General features: G+C 44.3%; 1 protein-coding gene across 2 annotated transcripts in view; it reads left to right on the forward strand.

Annotated features, from left to right (window-relative positions):
* The window catches only part of LOC126198491 (protein mini spindles), a 170,248-nt gene that overhangs the window by 87,524 nt on the left and 60,348 nt on the right, over positions 1-22,376 (forward strand). For both annotated transcript variants that reach the window (XM_049934864.1, XM_049934865.1), the window contains exon 15: positions 14,744-14,927. In XM_049934864.1, coding sequence (XP_049790821.1) covers positions 14,744-14,927 — 184 coding nt within the window. The remainder of the gene's footprint in view (positions 1-14,743; positions 14,928-22,376) is intronic.

Below are 22,376 nucleotides of genomic sequence, written 5' to 3' on the forward strand. Positions count from 1 at the left end.
ATGTTATACAAATGAGAATAGTTTAGCAGATGGTATGTGTGATCTGGCTGGGCTCTCAACTCAGGTCGGCAGAATGTTTGTTAAGATGGTAAATCTTGTGAACTGGTAGGATGTGTTAAGACAGAAGGATGTGGTTAATATAGGTTACTGAGTAGAGGGAATCCCGAAACAAAGTTATCGATAAGATTCACAATAGGACATTGGTATGAAAAGAGAATTGCAGGAGGAAGGGGTGGCAGGTACATGGTCATACGCTGATGGTGGCATGGGGACGTGAACTCTGAGGGGTGACATGCTGGACGAAGGGTAAACTGTTGAGTGGAGCATGTGGAGAAATGGGTTGCCAGAGATGGAGGCCAGGATGATTACGAAGTGGAGGATGTGTTGAAAGAAACTCCCATCTGTGTAGTTCAGAAAAACTGGTGGTGGAGGGTAGGCTATAGATGGCTTGGGTTCTGAGGCAGTCACTGAAATTGATCATGTGGTGCTCACTGCCTGTTGAGACATGAGCTTGCTCTACTTTGTTCTTGAGAACAGTTTGGCAGTGGCCATTCATCCTGGTGGTCAGCTGGTTCATAGTTATACCAATACAAAAGGCTGTGCAGTGTTTGCAGCAGAGTTTGTATATGACAGGTGCTTTCACAGTTGGCTGGGCCCCTGACGGGGTAGGATAAGCCTGTGACAGGACTGGAGTAGGAGGTACTGAGTGGGTGGACTGGGCAACTCTTGGACCTTGGTCTGCCACAGGGATATGACCCATGTGGCAAGGGGGTAGGATTGGGATTTACTTAGGGATGGACTAAGGCTGTGTCCTAAGTGAGTGACAGAAGTGAGCAACTTCTTGATACGCGACACTCCAGCGACAAGCAGCAGCGTCGGGTGAAAAGCTTGTCTCTCCTGTGTGCGAGAGACCATGTTGGGCTACTTAGAGGCAACCAACTGTTTCTATAAAACGCCGTCCCTAACCTGTAGAATACTGTAGCTGGAGAGTAAGGCTACAAAATTAGGTTTACGTAAGAAAATAAAGCGAAAGGGAACGCTGTGCACGAAATTTAACGGAGGAATCTCCATGGAGAATTTCATTAATATCGTCAACTACGAAGATCACCAGACAAATTCTTCGAATGCACGTGAATGAGCAGAGGAGCATTCAACTATCTCGTCAATAAATTAAATACAAATGTTTTTTTACATGATCAATAACTTTTAACAGCCAATAAATGCGGAGGAATGACTACTATGTGACGGACTATGCTAAATACAAACATAAGTACACAGATTGATGCCAGTGAATGAAAGCTAGATACGGTGCAGGGGTAGTGTATTCAGTACGTGAATACGCGTAAGGTAAAGGTCGTAGGTTGGATCTCATGCCGTTTGTATATTTTTACTGACTGTTACAATTACATACATTAAGTTTTATGTATACTGTTTACACTGCATTGTTAAGTATATTTTTAAGGTCTTGCCAAAGAACTTGATCTTCACACCTATCCCATTATATTACACACATTTAATTCCTAGTAAATTACAATGAACCATGAAATTTTACAGCTGTTAGATGTTGTGAATGTAATTCATCAGCAGTCAGTGTTAAGGCCAAGAGTTTCAATTACTCTAAATAATCTGTAAAAGTAAAGCTTACAAAATTTTTGAAAAAGAAAGTCAAATGTTTTGTGTAATGATTTGTCTAAAAGTATGAAATTAAAAATATTAGTGAAATGTTTGGTGCACCTCATCTTCTGTTCATGATTTCGAGCATCATTCAAAGGCACATAGAATGTTTCTCTGATCTACTTATTTCTTTTTCACAAATAATTTTATAAAATATGTGACTGATTTCTTTTCCTTTTAATTTAAAGTTTTATTCAGAAAGCATGATCTACTGTCTCCTCGTTTGCCTTCCTAACATACTTGATTTGAAGAAAGCCTTTTTGACATTTAAATAACTGCACTAATGTATCTTTTCATGTGCAAAATGGCTAGATGTTGAACAGATGAAGTTTTTGACACTTCATTTACATAGCTTGGCAGCAGCTTCTCATGAAATATTTCAATTTTTCCTGAGCTTATTAAGTTTTCATCAATTGCCGTGATTACTTTCAAGCAGTTAAATATTTTCACGCCAAACTGGAACTCGTGCTGGTCACTTTGATACCCCGTCTACCTGTTTCTCTCCCTTTGTTTGCCTATGAAAATTCGGATAAAACCTCGTGCTGTAATTCATAGGGAGTCTTGTTTTCACTCTGCTCCCACATTTACAAAAACGTGTCGAGTGTTAATCATATGATAAAATAGTCCTTTCTGTGTGCTGTCATTTAAAAAAATTCGTTGTTTCGATATCTTGAAATTTTTACGAGATAAGATGATTTTTACGACCACTTGATTCCTAAAGCACAGTAAAGGTTCTGACACATCGCGTTGACCTGTCTGCGGGTACAACAACCAATAACTCAAGAATGTAAAAAAAAAAGAGATCATTCCAGTCACAACTTTAAATACAATTTAGATATATTGGTTGTATTTCATACACAGTAATGTATGGCCTTAAATGAACTATATGGAAAGTCTACACAGTGTGATTTTTACCTCCGCAAATTCTTAAAAATTTCGTGCGGCACACTAACCGTGTCGAATAACAAAAATAAATTCAGACCTTTATCGTTTACAGATATCGAGCTACAGGTTGGTTGAAGAATAAAATTTTTTCACTGAATAGTTTTCTTAAAATAGGATGTTAAGTCATTCGTAGCTACTGTCGTGTCTGCTGCACTGCTGAGAAGACACGTGGCTGTCGCTCTCTGTCACGCGTGCTACAGCGACATTATTCAAACACGTTTAAATTCAAACGTCGCCAGTTGCAGCGGGAAACGGGCAGCGACACAGATGTCGCTCACGTAGGACACATCTGTACTACACCTGCGGTTGTGTTTTGTCACCTGAAGCTGTCGATCGCACCTCTGTCGCTCGTGCCGTAGGTGATGGAACACCACTTGAGGGGTGGGGAGGATCTTGTGAAGGATGTTCTTGATTCCGTGGCATAATGAGAAAGCCCTGCTAAAGAATATGGTTCAGTAGTTCCAGTCGTTGGTGATGAGGGGACACTCCTTTGTAGCTCAGGAAGTCTGTTTGTGGACTAGGTTTTATGAGGTGGGGTTATTGCCTGTCTGTGAAGGCCATTATGAGGCCTGATGCATACTGTGCAAAGGAGTTGTCATCACTGCAGATACAGTTGTCCACAGGTAGCATTGGCCTCCACATCTTTGCTGGCTCCAGCCACATCTCAGTCCACATTAAACATGCAGACCACCAAAAATACCTGCATTTTGACAGCTTCCTCCCATGCAGCCTAGTCACCTGTGTATAACATGTCTTAAGTGACAGAAAGGCCTTCATAGACAGTCAATTCCCTGCAAACCTAGTCCAATGGAGTGCCACCCTCATCAGCCAGTATCACCCTGGACTGGAACAATAGAACCATAACCTTCACCAGGGCTTCGTTTATCTCTCGTTGTGCCCTGAAATGACAAATGTCCTACTCAAGATTCTTCCTACTCGTGCTAAAGTGGTGTTCCTTCACCCATCCAATGCACAAAACAGCCTAGTCATTCCCAATCCCAAACCCTTGTCACAGTGATCATACCTCTATGGCAGACCCAGGTGCAAGACTTGCCCAGTCCACCCACTAGCCCCTCCTACTCAAGTCCTGTCACAATTTTACCCTACCCCATCTGAGGCCAGGCCACCCTGAAAGCAGCCAAGTCATATACCAGCTCTGCTACAAACACTGCACAGCCTTTTATGTCAATATGATTACAAACCTGCTGTCGACCAGGATGAATGGCCACTGCCAAACTGTTGTCAAGAACAGGTTTGATCAGCTCAGGTAGTGAGCACCACATGCTCAATTTCAGTGGCTGCTTCAGAACCAGTCATCTAGATCCTTCCCTCCTCCACCAGCTTATCTGAACTACACAGATGGGAGTTGTTCTTGCAACGCATCCTCCACAATCATCCTGGCTTCAGTCTCGGGTAACCCACTGTCTGCATCCACCACCCAATAGTTTACGCTTGCTTCGACAGCCCCCCCCCCCCCCCCCCCCCCCTGCAGGTCCGGGGTAAGAATAGGCCCGAGGTATTCCTGCCTGTTGTAAGAGGCGACTAAAAGGAGTTTCGGCATTCCATGTGATGGTCCCCCTTGGGGTATGACCTCCTTTTTTCAAAATTCTACAGAAGTACGAGCCTTTTGGGGAAGGACGCCTTACGTGGTGTACCACTGGCCTCAGTGCACTAAGACCTTGGCAATCAGCATTGTAACGGCGTTGTAACCACACCCACTATTCCTCCACTTGGGCCTAAACGCCTGATGGGTTGCACAAGTTACGCCCATAGTGCGTCCCCATCTGCACCTACGATCATGTTGGACTTGCCATGGCACCCGAAATCCAGCACGGTAGCCAGCCCATTGTGGTGGGGTCATCATGTACCCTCTAGGTTGTAGTCCCCTGACTACACAGGGATCGTACTGCCGATACCTGAGTTGTACCCTTCCCACGTCGGCCAAGGAGTAGATGCCCGTCTCCTTGGGGCATCGGGACTCCCAGCAACAGTCATCCTGCCAGGTGGCCCTTGCTGAGGCTGGGTGGCGCCCGTGGGGAGAGCCCCTGGTCGGAGTGGGTGGTATTGGGGCGGACGTTTCGCAGATGAAATGTCAACATGTATCAGGCCGCTCTGCGGCCGAGTCTTTTAAAAAGAAAGGTACTGTCTCTGGTTCTCCTGCCCTTTCCCCCTTGGCCACTCCCTGGGAGGAAGGACAGGCCCGCCGGCTTGGGGCGAAGTACTTCCCCCGCTATTTAGTCTGTTCTCGGACCGATGGGGGTACGTTCGCCACCTCCAAGCCCATGTTCTTTGTCCAGCACATCGAGGACATCTTCGGGGAAATCAAGGCTCTCAGTAAAATGCGTTCGGGGTCCGTTCTTATAAAGACCACCTCCGCCACACAGTCGGCGGTGTTCCAGGTGTGCGACCGACTAGGGGACATCCCAGTGTCCATTGTCCCGCATCTGGCACTGAATAGGACGCAGGGGGTTATTTTTTATCGGGACCTCCTGCTGCAAACTGATGAGGAGCTCAGGGCCAACCTGGAGTGCCGAGGCGTGCATTTCGTCCGGCGAGTCCAGCGCGGCCCCAAAGACTGTCGCGTCGACACCGGGGCCTTTATCCTCGCCTTCGAGGGGGACGTTCTCCCGGAGAAGGTAAAGGTGATGTGCTACCGGTGTGACGTGCGACCTTACGTCCCGCCTCCTATGCGCTGCTTTCGGTGTTTGCGCTTTGGGCACCTGTTGTCACGGTGTGACGCTGATCCCCTTTGTGGCGATTGTGGACATCCTCTTCGTGAGGAACATACATGCACCCCACCACCTCGGTGCGTTAATTGTCCTGGCATCCACTCGCCTAGATCTTTAGACTGCCCCGCGTATCAGATGGAGAAGAAGATTCAAGAATTAAAAACTTCGGATCGTCTCTCTTATTCTGAGGCCAGGAAGAAATATGACCGCCTCCATCCCGTGACGTTGACAACTTCGTTTGCCTCAGTCGTGTCCACTCCTTCCACAGTATCCTCACCCCTATCATGTCCCCCCTCCATCTCCTCACCCCATCCGAGGTCTATGCCTCCTCCTCCCAAATCCCTCCCTTCCAAATCCTCCTCCCTCGCGGCCCCTGCCCCCTCTGCCCCAGGGGCCACCCTTCCTCCTCCTCCTCCCCCTCCCCCACCTGAGAAGCGATCCTCTTCTCAGGCATCCATCGGGGAAACGTTCCGGACCCCGGCTTCCGAGGTCCGGCATTCCAAAACGGACCCCGTGCGTGAGGACCTTCTTCGGGTCCAGCCCACCATCTCCGTGGCTCATCGGACTTCCAAGAAGGCCTCCAAGAAGCAACCTTTATCCCCCTCTCCACCCCGGCGCATTTCGTCTGACGCTCCATCCGTGAGTCGCTGCTCCCGGCCGTCCTCAGTTTCACCGGGCCGCTCTGCTGCCAGGCGCTCAGCTGGCCTCTCGTCGGCGAATGATGCTGCCCCTCCTACGCAACCCGGGAAAGCGGCCGCCACTGGCGACGACTCGATGGAACAGGATCCGCCTCCCGCCAGTTGTAGCATTGTTCCCTCGAAACCTGGCCCTCCGCGGCCGTCGAGGTGACCAGCTCTTCACCCTTTTCGTTCCCCCTCTTTTCTGACTAGCGATGGCTTTGTTCCATTGCAACATAAGAGGTATTAGATCTAATCGGGAGGAATTACAACTGCTCCTCCGCCTGCAATGTCCGCTCGTCCTTGGTCTCCAGGAAACCAAGTTGCGCCCAACTGACCGTATTGCTTTTACCCACTATACCTCGGAGCAGTCTGACCTCACCCCTGTGGACGGTATTCCAGCTCATGGTGGAGTCATGTTGCTCGTTCGGGACGATGTCTATTACCATCCCATCCCATTGACCACCCTACTCCAAGTAATAGCTGTCCGTATTACTCTTTCTGCCTTTACTTTTTCTGTTTGTACCGTCTACACTCCATCGTCATCCGCAGTTAGTCGGGCTGACATGATGCACCTGATTGTTCAGCTTCCTCCGCCGTTTTTATTGTTTGGCGACTTCAATGCCCATCATCCCCTTTGGGGCTCTCCTGCATCCTGTCAGAGAGGCTCCCTCTTGGCGGATGTCTCAACCATCTCAATCTTGTCTGCCTCAATACTGGCGCCCCGACTTTCCTCTCGGACTCTACTCATACCTACTCCCACTTGGACCTCTCGATCTGTTCTACCACTCTTGCCCGTCGGTTCGAGTGGTATGTCCTTTCTGACACCTATTCGAGCGACCACTTCCCCTTTGTCGTTCGTCTCCTGCACCACACCCCATCCCCACGTCCTTCGAGCTGGAACATACTGAAAGCTGATTGGGGACTTTACTCCTCCCTGGCGACCTTTCCAGACCACGATTTTCTCAGTTGTGACAGTCAGGTCGAATACCTCACGGCTGTTATCATCAATGCTGCCGAACGTTCCATTCCTCGTACTGCCTCTTCTTCACGTCGCGTTTCCGTCCCCTGGTGGAATGAGGCTTGTTGAGACGCTATCCGTGCTCGACGACATGCTTTACGCACCTTTCGCCGCCATCCTATGTTGGCGAATTGTATTGGCTACAAACGACTCAGAGCGCAATGCCGTAGAGTCATCAAAGACAGTAAAAAAGCTTGTTGGGCCTCTTTCACCAGCTCCTTTATCAGTTTTACTCCCTCTTCTGTCGTCTGGGGTGGCCTGCGCCGGCTGTCGGGCATTAAGGCCCACTCCTCGGTACCTGGCCTGACTTCCGGTAATGAGGTCCTTGTTGATCCTGTGGATATCTCCAACGCCTTCGGCCGCTTTTTCGCGGAGGTTTCAAGCTCCACCCATTACCACCCTGCCTTCCTTCCCAGGAAAGAGGCAGAAGAGGCTCGGTGACCTTCCTTCCACTCGCTGAATATGGAAAATTATAATGCCTCCTTTACTATGCGGGAACTCGAACGTGCACTTGCACTGTCCCGGTCCTCTGCTCCTGGGCCAAATGCCATTCACGTTCAGATGCTGGTACACCTTCCTCCGGCAGGCAAAAGCTTCCTTCTTCGTACCTACAATCGCGTCTGGACCGAAGGTAAAGTCCCCATGCGTTGGCGTGACGCTGTCGTTGTTCCTATACCCAAACCCGGGAAGGATAGACACCTTCCTTGTAGTTACCGCCCCATTTCTCTTACAAGCTGTGTCTGTAAGGTGATGGAGCGCATGGTTAACGCTCGGTTTGGATTCTGGAATCTCGACGGCTACTTACCAATGTTCAATGCGGCTTTCGTCGCCGCCACTCCGCTGTTTACCACCTTGTGACCTTGTCGGCATTCATCATGAACAACTTTTTGCTAAAGTGCCAAACGGTCGCCGTGTTCTTAGATTTGGAGAAGGCTTATGATACCTGTTGGAGAGGCGGTATCCTCCGCACTATGCACAGGTGGGGTCTAGGCGGTCGCCTGCCCCTTTTTGTTGATTCCTTTTTAACAGATAGAAAGTTTAGTGTACGTGTGGGTTCCGTATTGTCTGACGTCTTCCTCCAGGAGAACAGAGTGCCTCTGGGCTCCGTCTTGAGCGTAGCCCTTTTTGCCATCGCTATCAATCCAATTATGGATTGCATTCCATCTAATGTCTCAGGCTCTCTCTTTGTCGATGACTTCGCGAACTACTGCAGTGCCCAGAGAATATGCCTCCTGGAGTGCTGCCTTCAGCGTTGTCTAGACAGCCTCTACTCATGGAGCGTGGCAAATGGCTTCCGGTTCTCTGAAGAGGTTTGTATCAACTTTTGGCGATATAAAGTGTTCCTTCCGCCATCCTTACATCTCGGTCCTGTTGTTCTCCCATTCGTGGAAACAACTAAGTTTCTAGGGCTCACACTGGACAGGAAACTTTGTTGGTCTCCGCACGTCTCTTATTTGGCTGCCCGTTGTACACGTTCGCTTAATGTCCTCAGAGTTCTTAGTGGTTCATCTTGGGGAGCGGATCGCACTGTCCTGCTTCGCTTGTATCGGTCCATAGTCCGATCAAAGCTGGATTATGGGAGCCTCGTCTACTCGTCCATCCCTCTTAAGCTGTCTAAACTCCATCCACCATAGGGGGTTACGTCTTGCGACCGGAGCTTTCTACACTAGTCCCGTTGAGTCTTTATGCTGAAGCTGCTGAAGTACCATTGACCTACTGGCGCGACGTACTGCTTTGTCGGTATGCCTGCCGGCTGTTGTCAATGCCCGACCACCCCTCTTATCAGTCCTTCTTCGCCGATTCTCTCGACTGTCAGTATGGGTTGTATGTGTCTGCCCTGCTGCCCCCTGGAGTCCGCTTTCGTCGCCTGCTTCGACAATTCTATTTTGCCCTCCCTACCACCTTCAGAGAGGGTGAGAGCCCAACACCACCGTGGCTCCAGGCTCCAGTTCATGTTTATCTCGACCTCAGCTCGCTCCCGAAGGAGGGTACTGCGGCTGCAGTGTATTGCTCACGGTTTGTCGAACTTCGCGTGCGACTTGCCAGTCACACCTTTATTTACACTGATAGCTCCGAAACTGATGATGGTGTCGGCTGTGCCTTTATCGTTGGGGCCGTCACCTTTAAATACCGGCTCCTCGACCAGTGTTCCAGCTTTACGGCCGAGCTTTTTGCTCTCCATCAGGCCGTTCAGTATGCCCGCCGCCACCGCCATTCATCGTATGTACTCTGCTCTGATTCACTCAGTGCTCTTCAGAGCCTTGGAGCTCCATATCTGGTCCATCCCTTGGTGCAACGGATCCAGCAGTCCCTCCATTCTTTCGCTGAGGGTGGCTCTCCTGTCAGCTTTCTGTGGGTTCCCGGCCATGTAGGAGTGCCTGGGAATGAGGCTGCTGATGCTGCAGCCAAGGCTGCAGTCCTCCTGCCTCGGCCAGCCTCGCATTGTGTCGTCATCTGACGTTAGTGGGGTTGTTTGTAAGAGGCTTGTGTCCTTGTGGTGGGATACTTGGTCCTCACTTCTAGGAAACGAGCTCCGGGCAGTAAAACTGTTCCCAACTGCTTGGACAACCTCCTCCCGACCATCTCGGTGAGAAGAGGTCCTTCTGACCAGGTTGCGGATTGGGCATTGCCGGTTTAGCCAACGCTACCTGCTCTCCGGTGACCCAGCCCCGCATTGCCCTTGTGGTCATGCATTAACAGTGCGCCATGTTTTATTGTCGTGTCCCCGTTTTAGCCAATCTCGTGTTGTCCTGTCTCTGCCATCTACTTTACAGGATATTTTAGCGGATGACGCTCGAGCAGCTGCTCGTGTTCTTCGTTTCATTACTTTGACTGGATTGTCCACAGACATTAACTCTTTCACTTATTTTATCTGCATCTTTGTAAGAACTTTCTGGTGTCCCCCCCCCCCCCCACGCCCCCCCTTGAGTTTTACTTGATTCTATGTGCTCTAACAATTGTGACTGGGCGCTAATGACCTCAGTAGTTGAGCGCCCTTAAACCCCAAACAAACAAACAAAACAAAAAAACCCTCCCCAGTTCACGTCCCCATGTTGCCTTCAGCATGTGCTGCTCCCAGCCACATTCCTAGCTGGCAAACCGACCACCTCCCTCTGAACTGCTAGCCACCTACCCTCAGTCTTTCCCTGTCTATCCACCCCACCTGACACAAAGTAATAAATAGTGTTGTTGAGGTTCAATGCATTGAAGTTGACGGTGGACTGTTTGGACATCTGTGAGGAAACGTACTGAATTAAACAAACCCTAACATAACTCTATCTTAATTTACCATCACCTGCACCTTTCCCGTTTCATTGGTTTACCCGGAGACTTAAGAAAAGGGCATTTGTTTATTGAAAGTTTTTTTGTTCAGAATCACCGGTAGTATCACCTGTCTAAGCATGTACCTTCCCTCCTGACTGTGAGTGGTGTGGTGAGTAGTTTGGGTGGTTATTTATGTTAAAGGGTCTCAGGAAAGTACAGAAATGGCTTCAGTCTCGGAGGGTGCAGGGCAAACACAGGGCAGTTAGACCCACCAACAATTGGTATTGTAGTTGCAAATTGTCATAGTTGTGTTAGGAAAGAACTAGATCTCCATGTGCAAATATAAAGCACTGAAGCTCACATCATTACAGGTACTGAAAGCTTAATGAAGTAGGAGACAAGTTAGCTGAAATTTTTACAAAGAGCCTAACAGTGTATTTGATAGATTAAATACAATTGATGGCAGATAGTTTGATGCTGTTGGAAATAGTTATGCTTGTTGTGAAATTGAAGTAGACATTATTGGTAGATGCTATACTTCACAACTGGAATAAATTAATAATAGGTTCTTTCTGTGGACCCTGGCTCAGATAGAACAGCTGCTGAAAAGTTCAAAGATAATTTTAGTAACATCTCAAATATGTGCTCCACTCAAATGGTTATTGTTGGTAACTTCAATCTACTCTTGATATCTTGATGATTATACCTATTTAAAGCTGGTGGTAGGTATGAAACATTGTCAGAAATTGTACTAAATGCTTTCTCCAAAAATTGTGATCAATTAGTTCAGGAGACAAATTGAAGTGTTAATGATTGGGAAAATATTCTTTACCTTTCAGCAACAAATAACCCCAAGCTAATAAGGAGCATTGTTATTGGTAAAGGAATTAGCAGCAACAAGACAGTTGTAGTGAGGCTGGATATCGTAACATCCATATCTACAAAAAAATAAGTGCAAAATATATCTGTTTGAAAATCCAGATAAAAATTTCACTTTATACATTCATAAAAGACAGTTTTCATTCCTTCCGAACTAACTATGGAGGCATAAACCAGATATGGCTTAAATTCAAAGAAATAGTGTTGACATCCATTGGTTTGTACCAAATAAGTTAATAATAGACAGAACTGACCCCCTTGATTCACAAAACAGGTTAAAATACTGTTGCAAAAGGCCACAAAAAGCATGCCAAATGTAAGAGAATGCAAAATCCCCAAAATTGGTGAATTTTTACAAAAGCTTGAAATTTGACATAAAATCCAAAGAGATTCTTGTCGTATTTAAAGTACACCAGTGGCAAGACTGTGAGTACTGTGATTTTCAGCCGGCTCTGTACCATGATATTGGCTTGTGAAGTGAAGTCCGATTAGTAGCTAAGACTTTCTATTGAATATTGCTCATATTATTATTGCAGCACACTTGCCAAACTCTTGTGATCAAACTTTGTTTCACAAACTGCTGCCGTTACTAGTACAAATCTAACCTCCAATTCTCAAAATAAATAAGTCTTCTCATAAACAAGTTACTGTATATTGCACTCAAGTTTACAGCAGCCATAAATTACAAATTCGTTTAAACATTCAGAGCATAACAATTATGTTAATAGGGACTAAGTGCAAAGACAGTCTGTCTTATTTAACAGATTCCAATTGAAATAGTATATAACAAATTTCTCTTTTTCCCATGATGTCATGGCTGCTATTCCTCTATTTTTCGCACTGTATTTCCAAGGCAGGATCCAACAACATGGAATCGTCGTCCCAGCTTGCAGATCTGTCCATTTCATGACACAGTCAAATAATGGAAACTCCAGCTATGAATATCACAAAAAGGAGGAAAAGCAGATTGTTAACTTACCATAAAGAAGGCACATTAAGTTGCAGGCAGGCATGCACAGTTAAGGCACTTACAAGAAGCTTTTGGCTTCATCAAAACACACACACACACACACACACACACACACACACACACACACACAAAGCACACTTCGTGCTCACACGACCGCAAACTCCAACACCCGGCGTTGCTGCCCCTGGATCACATCACGGGGTCCCGGGTTTGATTTCCGGCCAGGTTGGGGATTTCCTCTGCCCAGGACTAGGTATTTTTGTTGTCATCATCATCATTCGTAATAGTGGCTATATTGGAGTGTGTAAAAAGTGGGACTTTGTTTGGGTGCTGATGACCGCACAGTTGAGTGCCCCACAAACCAACCAACCAACCACCACCACCACCACCACCACCACCACCACCACCAGCATCGTCGTCCAACACCCGGCACATGATGCTGGAGTTGGAGGTCATGTGTGCGCGAGTTGTGCTTGTGTGTGTGTGTGTGTGTGTGTGTGTGTGTGTGTGTGTGTGTGTGTGTGTGTGTGTTTTACTGATGAAGGCTGTGGCCCTAAGCTTGTGTCTTTTGATTGTGCCTCTCTGCAACTTAATGTGTCTTCTTTACAGTAAGTAGCACTTTGTCTTTTCTACATTGTTGATATTTTATGACATGTGCATAAATAAAATGTACAGCCAAACACTAAACTCTTTATAGTGGTGGTCATCATTCATCAGTTAGAAAAATGCTTCTGCAAAACATCAGTAGAGCGTGGTGCTGTGTTGCAGTAAAATACCTTCGCTGCAGGATAGCAATGGTAATGTTAACAATGACAGTGCTGCCAAAGCACAGTTACTAAATACTTGAATTTTCTGAAATTCCTTCACCAAAGAAGAAAACTACCAACGGAAGACCCGTACCCAAAGACTGGAAAATTGCATGTCACACCAGTACTTGAGAAAGAAAATATCACCAAGTGGGAGTATGGAAAAGTATTGTGTTTGAATTTTACGAATTACCTTGAAGAAAATGATCTGTTGACAAATAGCATGAATTCAGAAAGGATGTCAAATTGATTAAACATTTTTAGATTTCCAGAAGGCTTTTGACAGCATTTCTCACAAGCGACTTGTAATCAAATTGCTTGGTTATGGAGTATCATCTCAGTTGTGGGACGTAATGTGTCAGGACAGACACAGTTCATAGTAATTAAGAACACAGAAATGTTATCTGGCATTCCCCAAGGAAGCGTTGAATTCTGTCTGCTGTTCCTAAACTACTTAAATGATCTAAAAGACAGTCTGAGAAGCTATCTTGGCTTATTTGCTGATGAAGCTGTCATTAACCATCTAGTAAGTCATCAGTAGATCAAAAATAATTGCAACATTATTTGGGTGTCTATATGTGCAAATAGTGAATAATGAAAATTGTGAGATCATCCACATGAGTTCTAAAAGGAATTGCTTAAATCTTGGTTACATGATAAATCAAACAGATCTCAAACATTCAGATTCAGCAAAATATCTGGTGATGATAATTATGAAGAACTGAAATGGGAATGATCACACAGATAATGTTGTGGATTAGATGAATCAAAGACTGCATTTTGTTGGTGGTACACTTACAGGATCGAATAAAATTGCTTACACTAAGTTTGTCTGTCCTCTGCTCAGAGTATTGCTGTGTAGTATTTAAGCAGATAGGGTTGATGGAGGACGTCAAAAAAGTTCAAAGAAACGCAGCTCAGTGTTTTATTATTGTGAAATAGGCGAGAGAGTATCACAGATAATGCAAGAGTTGTGGTGTTAATTATTAAAACAAAACCGTTCTCTATTGCTGTGAGATCTTTTCACAAAATTTAAATCTGTTCCTCGCCAAATTTGAAAATATTTTGTTGACACATAGGGAGAAATGATTATAATAATAAAATACGAGATCTTAGCCCGGACGGAAAAATTTTAATGCCTTTTTTTTCCCTGCGTGCTGTTAGAGAGTGGAATGGTAGAGAAATAGAGTTGAAAGGGGTCTGTCTGCCAAGCACTCAAATGTGAATTGCAGAGTAGTCACGTAGATATGAGAGACACACTACACATCCCAATACATTGTGTTAAATATCCTCCTCTGTAAATTTTCTTCAACTCGTTGCACTACAACATCGCTGGAAAAACTTCACAGTGCAACCAGGATGCTCATTGTTCGTGATTCTCACTCATTCTCTACGGAATTCCTGTAACAGGTCAGACATTACTTTCTGTGAACAGCTCTCGCCATTTACGGGGACACTTTCGAAAATGAACTTCTGCTGTGGACAATCCTTGTGGGGTCCCATATCAATCTCACAGTTGCAGCTCACCTGGCAATTTGTGTTGGCTGCATTTTACTGACAGCTAACTTAATACTGTGTGTCTGCTGTCATTAACCTGAAATGTTCCGATGTGTTTTGGCAGTTAACATATGTACTTCACAATTCCAGCGTATACTTAAAAAATTTTGCTGAAAAGTATTTTAAATGGTGTGCGTGTGTGTTTTAACATATCATTAGCATTGTTCTTCTGGAAGTGGCAAGTAGTATGCAACTGATTCTTTACTCTTTCTGTGTTGCAGTGTGCAGCCGAAAGCACTGATGGACAGTGTGAGGAAAGCAGTGGGAGCCACACACCCTGGGGTGAGAAGTGCTGGGATCGCCTTCACGGGGACACTTTACCTGTACATTGGGCAACAGTTGTCAGTCTTCTTTGAGGGCGAAAAGCCGGCCCTTTTGCAGCAAATTACTGCAGAGTGGGAGAAGGTACAAATGCTTACTTCAATGTTAATTATTATAAATTTACATTCTTGGTCACATTTGGTTGGTTTCCAGTGTAGTTTACAAATGTCTTCTGCCTGTCTGTAGATTGCATGTGCACTTGAAGCTGACCTCAAATGAGACTTGTTTCTCTTTGTGAAGTAAGCCAAGTCACTTTCCATTGCATGTGTGTGTTTGTCAGGGTGTATATGATCCGGGAAAGACCGGGGAATTTTTTCAGGAAAAACCTGGGAATTGTTTAGAATTCCAGGAATTTTTCATTGTTTTAGTTTTCAGTTAAATTTTTGTGATTTTGATTGGTAAGAAACAAAAATCTAACAAAAGATATTAGTGTATCCTACTACTGCAGAATAATACTGCAGCAACAAAACATGAACGAGAGAAAACGAAAATAAAACTTAAGTTGCAAAGGAAGTGCACCACATACAACAAAACACAGTGCTCATATAAGCGTCTGCCAACAGCAAAGTTTGTCAAAGGCTTTAGGAAGACTGTGCAATGCTTCATAACAACAAATTGACTCCGATGAGCGTGACGTGACAACTGTTTAAATTAGATTCATTTGAGCAGTTGCAGGCGGCCTCTTACGCATGCGCAGTTGATTTGCGTATGAGTAGCACCTTCTCCCGCTTCTGGTTACAGAAGTGTGGCTGGGCGCCACTATCTAACATTGCCCCAGTTCGGAAATACAGTAAATCTGCGGCTGATGCATAGAGCAGTCTGAGTTGGGGTGTGGAGGTGTGTTGTCTCGACGTGACCTGTGTATACATTCAGTGATTTTATTGTTTCCTCTTCTTTTATGGCTCTCACGTTAAACGAAAACAAAATGGATTTTTGTGACCAGGAGCTATCAAATGAATTAAAATACGTTCGCATAATTACGGAAGGCTAAAATATGTTATTAGTTTCAGATTTTATTTCCACCTTTCTGACAGTCAAGCATTAATTGCCTTGCAGAACAATGAAGTTATTTTTGAAAGTTTGCTAAAGAGATTTGGCTTTTATTAATCTTTTCTGCTGAGGCAGTCAATTTTTTTGGAAAGAAGTGTTTAGTTTCACACTATTGCCTACCGTATTTACTCGAATCTAAGCCGCACTTTTTTTCCGGTTTTTGTAATCCAAAAAACCGCCTGCGGCTTAGAATCGAGTGCAAAGCAAGCGGAAGTTCTGAAAAATGTTGATAGGTGATGCCACAACTAACTTCTGCCGTCGAATATATGTAGCGCTACACAAGCATGCTTTGTGGGCACAAAGATAAATACTGGCGCCAAAACCTCTGCATCAGTAAATAAATTAAAAAAAAAAAAAAGAAGGTAGAAGACTAGCTTTTTTTTTTTTTTTTTTTTTTTTTTTTTTTTTTTTTTTTTTTTTTTCACCCCTCTCTCTGCCCCGAGTTTCGACCACTGCATTTTCATACATTATCCAACGAAGTAAATACAAATTCCGTATTGTTCATCTTCGAATGTAGCAGAATTTCAATGTACTACGAAAATCCGACTGGCAAGACTGTTAGGGATGTTTGTCAATATGGCCAACTCTACGTTCAGAGTTTTTTCCTACCTGTGAGAAGAGATGGTTGCTAATAGGAACCTGATGAAATGTGAATCACATGCAGTATTCTCTTCACCATAAGAATAATACGAATATAAACATTTTGCCATGTATTGTTTCGTGTTTGTTGCTATCTCATTTAAATCCTGTCTGCATAATAAACTACGAAACTAGAGTGAGACAACAGCAAACGCAGAAGAATATACGTATCGTGTTATGTTTATATTCGTATTATTCTTATGCCTAATAGTGATACAGTCAGAAATGAAGCACGGTAACTGACTAGATTTTAAATGTAAGATGACTAATTTCTGTGCAGAATTTGATGTACTAAAGAAGCGGCCGCAAAGATTTTCAAACGGAGGAAAATTTTCGCCTAACTCTCGTTCAGAACATGTTCTATCATACGCATTTGGTTCTTGTTGATCATTATCAAAGAAAGCAGCAGTGTAAGTAACAACAAATAGCAGTCTCTTGCCATTGTTTCGCTAATGAGACGATTTTTTAAGCGGCGGTAGTGCGCACAAAAGCAAGTCATGCCCGCACTATCAAAATGCGACAAACAATGCATTACACAGTACAGTAATGCATTTTCAGCTTAGAGTGACGTAAACACCTATAACAAAGAAAACGGCACTTATCAGATCAAAGCAAAATAAGCAATCGATTCAAACCAGACGAAGCACGTGAAAAAGGAAGGGTACCCGTATAAATACGGACGGAGCGCCCGACTCATAGCAATGGCTACCTGGTAAAGCTTAACTGCTAAGCTTAAGACTCGAACCAAACTACTGTAGCTGTATCGTCTTTCATTCGACCTAAATTGTCTCTCATATTACAATGGACCAACTTTGTTTCAATTTGGAGGTGCGGCCTAAAACTTTTCTCTCCCCTTGAATTTCGAGTCTCAAATTTCAGGTGCGGCTTAGATTCGGGAAATTTTTTTTCCGTTTATTTCGAGTCTCATTTTTCAGGTGCGGCTTAGATTCGAGTGCGGCTTAGATTCGAGTAAATATGGTAGTTTCAACTGTTCGCTGTATTTCAAGTACACTTATGGCATTACGCCATAATAAAGAACTGAACATGAGGTAATAAAGTTCTGGTGCTCCAAGAAGGTTTACATCCGAATTTGGACAAACAAATGTGCACTTTAAGCCAAATTATACATTTTAGTATGGTGCACGAAATTCTGATGCTCTTGAAGTATTCTCAGATGTCTTGTTTCTTATATGACATAATGTAAGATCCTTTAATGTTTTACACGTAGGAACATTGGGCTTCCTGTGTCATCGTAGCTGCACAAGCGTGGTGATGCCTTTTATCTGGCGCTATCTGCCAACTGCCGAAACGAACCTATTTCTAACAGGTCGCGAGAAAATATTGTGAATGATGGTTTGAAAAGCATTACATTCAAAGCAAATTTTCTTTTACGGAGTATGAACTATGTGCTAGAATGCAAGATGAATATCTTAAATCACGAAGCGTTTGACTCTCATTTAAAAATAAACTCTTCGAGGACAGTCTAGAAGAATTTAGAGCCCAGAAAATCAGACATTTAGGTCGTTATTAAAAATTTTACTGGTACATTCGTGTGCTGTGTCTTAAAGTGTAACACGTGCAAAGAAGATAAACATTATATATGCAAGCTTAGCTTCTCTTGCAGCTTATTAATCTTGGAGACCAATATTATATGTAAATACTATGTGTATTAATTTAAACCATTAACTTTTCTTATTTGTGTGTTCGCACTACTTAAGAGTGATGTTGCTATTGACTGAGTAAATCGTGTGTCGTGTGCTGTCGTCTGCTGACGAGATCACGTGACATGAGGTATGACTGGCTTACAAAAGCGCAGCGCAATCTCGATTTCAATGCTTCGGAAAGTAACATGCGGTGTTTGGTGGAATCCGAATGTATACCCTCGTAATACGAACATATGCAGCGTACACCCGGGAGAAACCGGGAAATATCAGGGAATTTTTTTCCCTTGTCCACGTATACACCCTTGTTTGTGCACATATTTATACAGAATATTGGAAATGAAACCTGTAAAGATTTTTGAATAAATAAATAAAGAAAATCTGAACTGCAAGTGAGGCTTCTAGTGATGATGTAGCATTATAGACCTGTTTGATTCCCCATAAGTCTTATAGAAAATTGTCAATCCAGTCCCCTTTGAGTGATTACTGTGTGATTCAGACACTTAATATTAATAAAACATAGTCGATTTTACTTTCTAGATTGCTCATATTTGTCACTACACCCATGGTCATCAGTTTCCATGTAGTGTGATATTCTGGACACATTGCTAAGTTACACACACTTTGAATGATCTCACAAAATTCAAAAGTAACAAAACTTAGTAATTATACAACTTGTAATGTAGATGTTCAGGTATTGAGTTCTTGCCTCTGAGTGACTTAGGATACTGATTGCTGACTGCAGACTGGCTGACTGTGTAATGTAGCAGAACGATTACCAAATAGTGACTAAGGCTTCATGCACAATACCTGTATACAGGCAAGCATAATAGAGAAATAACAAAATACCTGGCTGTTAAGTTTTAGATATTGATGCAAAAAGCAGAAAAGGTGAAGCGTACAGAAGTAAAGTAGATAGTGAAGTTCTCTTAGTGAAAACATATGCCATGTAGTCACAAATTGGCGAAGTTATAAGTACTGTTTTATGATAGGGAAGTTTTAACGCACACAGGAATTCCTGAAGCCTGCTAAGAATTGATTTTCTAATTTGGATATTTAATACACTAACTGTTATGTTAGTGTAAGTAAGAATTCTGTGAACAGAAAAATCAGGGCAAAGAAAAACTGTAGAATTTTGCCAAGATTCCATTTAATAAGTTGCACACATGCCAAATTGCAGACAGGCACAATTAAGACACTTACACATAAGCTTTCAGCCTCAGCCTTCACCGGAAAGAGAGAAACGCGCGCGCGCGCACGCGCACACACACACACACGCGCGCGCGCTCCGGCAGCTCGGGCCAGAATGCAGCTGTTGCATGGGGTTGAAGTATCAACCTGGAGGGGGTGGGAAAGGGGTAGGGATAGCTGTGTGCAGGTGAGGAAGGGCGAAGTGCTGTCTGGTAGTGTGTGCAGGGACTAGAATGCCAACAGGCGTAGCAGCAATAGATCCCTCGAACAACCACCTGTGCCCAGTTCTTGAAAAAAGGTGCTGCTCACACCCATCTACAAGAAGGGTAGTAGAAGTTATCCACAAAACTACCGTCCAATATCCCTGACCTTGATTTGTTGTTGAATTATAGAACATACTCGGAGCTCAAACATAATGAGGTATTATGAACAGAGTGACCTCCTCAATGCCAGCGAGTATCGATATTGAAAACATCGATCATTTGTAACCCACACTTTTCTCACATGACACACTGAAAGCTTTGGATCAAGGCAACCAGATAAATGCAGTGTTTTTGGATATGCATAAAGCACTTTAATCAGTACCACACCTACACTAAATATTGAAAGTACAATCATATGGGGTATTAAGTGAAATTTGTGACTGGATTGAGAACTTTTTGGTAGGACGACACAGCATGTTATCGTGGATAGTCATCAGATGTATTAGTAACTTTCGGTGTGCCCCAGGGAAATGTCGGGGCCCTCGCTGTTCATGTTTTGTATTAATGACCTAGCAGACAATATTAATAGTAAAATTGGGCTTTCATGCAGATGATGCAGTTATCTATAATAAATATTAAGTCAGATCTTGATAAGATTTCACCATGGACAGAGATTGGCAGAATTTCTCCAATGTTCAGCAATGTAAAATTTTACACTTCACACACAAAAAAAACACCACATAGTATCTTATGACTACAATATCAGTGAGGCAATGTTGGAATTGATCACCTCTTACAAATACATAGGTGTAATACTTTGTAGGGATATGAAATGGAAAGATCACATGGGGTTCAGTCGTGGGTAAAGCAGAATATTACTAAAGTGTGTGGGACCTGTACCAGATAGACTAACAGGGGATATTGAACGAATACAGAGAAGGGCAGCATGGATGGTCACAGGTTTGTTCAATCATGGCAGTGTGTCAGAGATACTAAAGGAACTGAAATGACTGATGGATGTAAGCTATCTTGTGAAAGTATATTAACAAAGTTTCAAAAACCAGCTTTAAATGATAACTCTAGAGATATGCTACAACCCCCTACATATCGCTCACACAGGGATCATGAGGATAAGGTCAGAAAAATTACTGCATGCACAGAGGCATTAAAACAACCCTTCTTACTACACTCCATATGTGAATGGAACAGGAAGGAACCTAATATCTGGTACAATGGGACGTACCCTCTGCCACACACCTCATTATGGTTTGCAGAGTATAGATGGAGATCAGGAGATGGTGGGGCAGGGAAGTGAGGAAAATGGAGCGAAAGACAAGAGGAACAGGGAAAAATGGGTGGGTGCATTTGCAGAGGGTGGCAAACTAACAGGGTAGGAGACGAGAATGGTTAGGAGGTTATAGGAGAGAAGTTGTGGAAACTTTGGGTGGAGGATGTGGGGCAGTATTACCATAAGCTGAGGCTGGGAGATTACAGGATTGGAGAATGTTATAAGGATAACGCCCATCTGCGCAGTTCAGTGGCAGTAGAAGGGTGGATCCATGTGGCCTAGTTTAAGAAGTAACCATTGAAATCAATCACGTTATGTTCAGATGCATGTTGTGCCACAGCATGGTCTACTTTTCTATTGTCCGGAGCTTGGCAGTGGCTGTTGATCCTGGTAGCCGGTTGGTTGGTAGTCATACCAATTAAAAAAATAAAAAGCTATGCAGTGATTGCAGCAGAGCTGATAAACGACATGGCCACATTCACCCATGAATGGTTGCTCCCTGAGATATGATCATTGTGGCAAGGGGTTGGGATCGGGAGGAGCAGAGGGATGAACTAGGGTGTTGTGGAGGTAGGGTGGGTGACTGAACGCCACTTTAGAAGTGGTGGGAAGAATCTCGGGTAAGATGTCCCTCATTTCAGGGGAGTATCATAGGGGTGAGGAGTGAAATGCCTTCAGCAACTTGCTGACTAAGGCCCAAAAGTGCCAAGAGATTAATGGTGGCCATTTTCAACATTAGTGAGGTTAGTACTGTGTTTCCTTTCCTCAGTTGGGTCCCTTTGTACCCTGTAACTCATTTCACTGGACCACTTATATTTGCCCCACTTTGTAGAATGGGTGTGTAAGGTGTCAAAAGTGTGAGGAGGGAAATGGATTTAGGGTAGAGGTACTGGGAAGGGCCTAAGGCTTTAAGTAGGGATTAGTGGTTGTGTGGGGCTTCTGGGATGGCATCACTGTGGCAAAGTTTATAGGTGGGGGACTTGGATAATTGGCAGAGGCCTTCCACCAGGTAGCCACTGCAATTCATAACTGTGGTGGAATCTTTTTCTGTAGGTAGGGTGAGTAGGTCAGGATTAGTTCTGAGGTTGTGTGTGGCTATTCTTTCTTCCACTGAAAGGTTGTTAACCATTCAATCGTGATCCTCCTCCTCCAACCCCTTTCCATCTGACCACCTGCTGGTCACCTTCCTGGAATTCTTTACCTCCAACTTACCCTTACCATCCTTCCCTGTGTCCCTTTCTCAGGACACCAACCATTCAGCAGAACAGAATATCTGTACACAACCTCAAAGCTGTGACCTCATCATCCTACCTGTAGACAAAGGATTCACCACTGTTGTTATGAATCACAGTAACTACGTGGGGGGAAAGCCTCTGCCAATTATGTGTCCCCCCCCCCCCCCGCCCTCCCCCCCACTTATAAACTGCCATAGTGATCCCATCCCAGAAGTCTAACACAGCATCCAATCCGTTGCCCTAGTCAGCAAGTTGCTGAAGGCAGA

This window comes from Schistocerca nitens, chromosome 8 (assembly GCF_023898315.1).
Source record: "Schistocerca nitens isolate TAMUIC-IGC-003100 chromosome 8, iqSchNite1.1, whole genome shotgun sequence".
Classification (NCBI taxonomy): Eukaryota; Metazoa; Arthropoda; class Insecta; order Orthoptera; family Acrididae; genus Schistocerca; species Schistocerca nitens.